The 4479-nt window shown below is 37.2% G+C and overlaps 1 protein-coding gene across 1 annotated transcript in view; it reads right to left on the bottom strand.

Moving 5' to 3' along the window:
• The window catches only part of VPS13D (vacuolar protein sorting 13 homolog D), a 192371-nt gene that overhangs the window by 102625 nt on the left and 85267 nt on the right, over positions 1 to 4479 (bottom strand). The window contains exons 49-50 of the mRNA XM_075060347.1: positions 3637 to 3763; positions 1530 to 1672 (exon numbers count right to left, since the gene is read on the bottom strand). Coding sequence (XP_074916448.1) covers positions 1530 to 1672; positions 3637 to 3763 — 270 coding nt within the window. The remainder of the gene's footprint in view (positions 1 to 1529; positions 1673 to 3636; positions 3764 to 4479) is intronic.

The raw sequence follows: 4479 nt of genomic DNA, 5'->3' as shown, positions 1-4479 counted from the left end.
CTTCTGAGGAGAGGCTGAGGGAACTGGGATTGTTTAGTCTGCAGAAGAGAAGAATGAGGGGGGATTTGATAGCTGCTTTCAACTACCTGAAAGGGGGTTGGAAAGAGGATGGATCTAGACTGTTCTCAGTGGTACCTGATGACAGAACAAGGAGAATCATAGAATATCAAAGTTGGAAGGGACATCAGGAGGTCATCTAGTCCAACCCCCTACTCAAAGCAGGACCAATCCCCAGATGGATTTTTTATCCCAGTTCCCTAAATGGCCCCCTCAAGGACTGAACTCACAACGCTGGGTTTAGCAGGCCAATGCTCAAACCACCAAGCTATCCCTCCCCCCAGGAGTAATGGTCTCAAATTCCAGTGGTGGAGGTTTAGGTTGGATATTAGGAAAAACTTTTGCATTCAGAGAGTGGTGAAGCACTGGAATGGGTTACTTAGGGAGGTGGTGGAACCTCCTTCCTTAGAGGTTTTTAAGATCAGGCTTGACAGAGACCTGGCTGGGATGATTTAATTGGGAATTGGTCCTGCTTTGAGCAGGGGGTTGGACTGGATGACCTCCTGGGGTCCCTTCAAACCCTGATATTCTATGAAAGCATCCCTCGACTGCTGAAGGAAAGGAGAGATGGATGCATTTCCTTCAGGTTTTTTTTTTAAGACTTTTTTTAAATTGGTATTTGAATTAATATATCTATAAAATTCATTTATTCCTCTGACAAATGTAAGCAGTTGAAATTCTGTTCAAAACTTGGAATGGATTACCTGTCCATTCATTTTTCCAAATTAACTAACAAAGCACATACTTATATGTTTTAAGACATACATGGATGTTTTTTAGATAGGTTAGATCAGAAGTAATCAGAAAAGAGACTATGAAGAAAAATGGAAGCTGCTGGGTTTCGGTGATGAGTATTTTTGAAAATCTGAGCTTGGTAATTTATAAGTAACACCACATAAATTTTAAAGCACTTTACCCTCTTTATTCTTACAACCCTCTTGAGGGGTAAGTACAGTAGGTATTATCATTTTACGGTTAGGGAAACTCAGGTAAAGTTAAAGCTATTGCTCAAGGCCACAAAAGATATCCATGTCACAGTTATCATTAGAACACAGGAATTCCAGACTCCTGATCCCTGTGTTCAGATTATACCACTTTCTTATTGTATTAACCTTTCCCAGTTAGAGACTTGTTTTTAATATTCCATTAGGCCATGGGTATAATGAGTTTAGTAGCCTAAATCTGTCTCCATCACAAGAGCACTGCATAATTCAATGGAAACAATCTTGACATAATTCACATTAGGAAGTCGTTTTTCACTGAATAATGAAGTTATAGATAAAGTTAAGTGTAGGGAAGCTTGCTCCCCAAAACTCTTTATAGTTACTGCAGTATTTGAGAGACCAAGACTATGTATATGTGGTTTGTTTGGAGAGGTAGAGGAAGAACATTTATTTCTTACTGTTATATGGAAGTAAATGGTGGCTGCACCATTTCTGTAATATTTAACAAATTGAGCCATGATTACATACCAATGTTATAAATCAGGCCAGGTCGGTTTCCCTGCTGGATCACTTTAAGGGCTCGGACACCGCTGCCTCCATCCAGTGAGAATCCCTGACACCAGCCAGGCATACCTTTGGGATGGATTCCTTTCCCAATTCGCATTGTACAACTATGGGTAATGAAAGAACATGCTGATTTACTCATCAAAATAAAGGGTTAAGTATCAGAACAATACTTTGATGTTTTTTCTACTGAACCTAGATGTATTCAGACTGTGTATACTAACAAAACTATTACAAACTACAGGCAAAATCTGCTGCCTAGTAATAATACATTACATATTTTAGCATGTTTTATCTGAAATTCTTTAAGCATCTTGAAAACATTAAATGGCCATAGGGAGGTAGGCATTATTAACGCTATTTTTCAGGTGGGTAAACTGAGGCAAGGAGAGGCTCAGTGATTTGAATAATTTTTTTTAGAAGTAAAATATTTATGTGACTAAACAAATTTCAAATCACATTTTCCTAAAATTAGCAACCAACTTTGTATTTTTACCTTCTGTTTTTAATTCTTTTTTTCATGGCAGACCAGTCAAACCTTTTAATAATCAACAAACCTATGTTTCCTTTCAATAATAATAATAATCATCACAACAACTACCAAGGTCTTATATAGCACTGGTTTCAGAGTAGCAGCAGTGTTAGTCTATATCCGCAAAAAGAACAGGAGTACTTGTGGCACCTTAGAGACTAAAATTTATTTCAGCATCCGAAGAAGTGAGCTGTAGCTCACGAAAGCTCATGCTGAAATAAATTTGTTAGTCTCTAAGGTGCCACAAGTACTCCTGCTCTTTATATAGCACTGTTCATTAGCAGAACTCAAAGCACTTGAACAAGCTGTGATGTGCTCAAAAAAACGCTGCAAATTTTTTTTCCTCAGATTATGTTCAACTTAATATTAGAGAAGTCCTATTTTTCAGACCACATCACAAAAATCACCATCACAATTGGCAGTATCCATTATCGTTCTGACAATCTCAACAATAGGGTAGAGAAATTAAAATAGGGTTGGAGAGACTTTTTCATTTACCAAACTGGAATTAATTTATTTTTTTATATACATTTTCACCAATGATTAAAAAATGGTCATTAAAGAGTAAATCATGTTTCCAGAGGGCAATATGTTAAGAAATCTCCTGACTAACTGCGACAACTATACATGGGGATCGATGATCAGCGGATCCATGTAGTAGCAGACTCTCTCTAAGAACAACTGCATATAGCTAGGCAGGAAGCCTGTGCTGAGATAAACTTCATGACGCATCAGGGTTAAACAGCTCCAAAATCCTGCCATTCCCTTGTGCAGCAGAAACATGGCAGTTCTGCTGCAGGTAGTAGTCAACTCATATATGAAATAGGTAGTTTGGGGCAGTTTTTGAGGTTGATGGATATGTTCACAATAATATGTCAAAATAGGTGGGGAAAAATCAGCAAAGACCTGAGCTATAAGTCACTGAAGCAGTAATAAGCCACTACAAATTACAAAGACTCCTCAATTTTCCTTTTTTGCTGTTAAATATTTTCAATATATTTAAATTTGTATTTTTGTGCGCGTGTGCGTGCGCGCATGCGTGTGTGCGTGCGCACACGTATATAATTTAAAACTGTCCCTGGTTTTTGACAAGTTCAGTCAATTTACTAAATTCAAACACAAAAGGTAGACTCTTTTAAACACACTTTTTGAGTAACTGATTGATGTTTATCCAACATGCCTATTATTTTATGTCGTTTTATGCTAGTCAAATTATTTTAGTTGCAGTAAGGACATAATCAGAGTGAGCAGTCTGGTAAATTTCCTCAGGGAAAAGAGACTTTGGATTTTCTGCTTTACCAAGTTATGAAAAGGAGCATGATTTCCATACTAGCCAACCAAATGGTTAGTCTTCAGTATCAAATGTCTAAATAGCGAGTAAGCTTATTTCAATCTCTCAAACTAAACACCTTACCACATCATCCTGTCAATGAAGGACTTTTCCTACAGGATATTCATACTTAAATATCAGCATCAGATCCTTTCACTAATTATTTTCATTCTTTGTAAGCATTTTTCCTTCCTATCAACATTACTTACAAGTTTGCCTGTTCTTTGTCAGCATAACAGAAGAGAAGCGGGCTCAGGCTTCTAGCAAGCTCATGTTCTTCAAACTGACCTGCAGCATCTGTCTTTGCATTGTCCTGTCTGAAGATCAGTGGTAACCCTTTAAGCAAAAATAATCGTAAATTAAACTTTAATTTACACTCAGATTTAAAACAAAAATATACTTCATTCAGAACCAGGTATTACATTATTAGTTGTGAAAATGGGAACAATAATAGCAATTTTAAAGTTTAAGAACAGTTTAAAATTTTTAATGTAATATGTAACCCACTGGGCAGTATATTCCACTCTTTGTCTGATCCACACAGGATATGAGATTTTTACAACTCCAAGCTACACAGCCTGGCTTTTTAGTTCAAGCTGCAGAGTCTGATGCTTTCAGCTCTAGAGCTCTCTGCTTCATAACCCCTGTATATCGGCCAAGATGGCACTATCACAATACAATTGTACACAAATGCTAGAAGTCTAAATAATAAGATGGGTGAACTAGAGTGCCTTGTGATAAAGAAGGATATTGATATAATAGGCATCACAGAAACCTGGTGGACTGAGAGCAAATCAATGGGACACAATCATTCCAGGGTACAAAATATATCGGAAGGACAGAACAGATCGTGCAGAGGGAGGAGTGGCACTATACGTGAAAGAAAATGTAGATTCAAATGAAGTCAAAGTCTTAAGCGAATCCACATGTTCCATAGAATCTCTATGGATAGAAATGTCACGCTCTAATAAAAATATAACATTAGGGATCTATTATCGATCACCTGACCAGGACAGTAATAGTAATGATGAAATGCTAAGGGAAATTAGAGA

This window comes from Chelonoidis abingdonii, chromosome 23 (genome assembly GCF_003597395.2).
Source record: "Chelonoidis abingdonii isolate Lonesome George chromosome 23, CheloAbing_2.0, whole genome shotgun sequence".
Taxonomy (NCBI): domain Eukaryota; kingdom Metazoa; phylum Chordata; order Testudines; family Testudinidae; genus Chelonoidis; species Chelonoidis abingdonii.
Note: the sequence above shows the minus strand (reverse complement) of the source record. Positions and strands in the feature narration are given on the sequence as shown.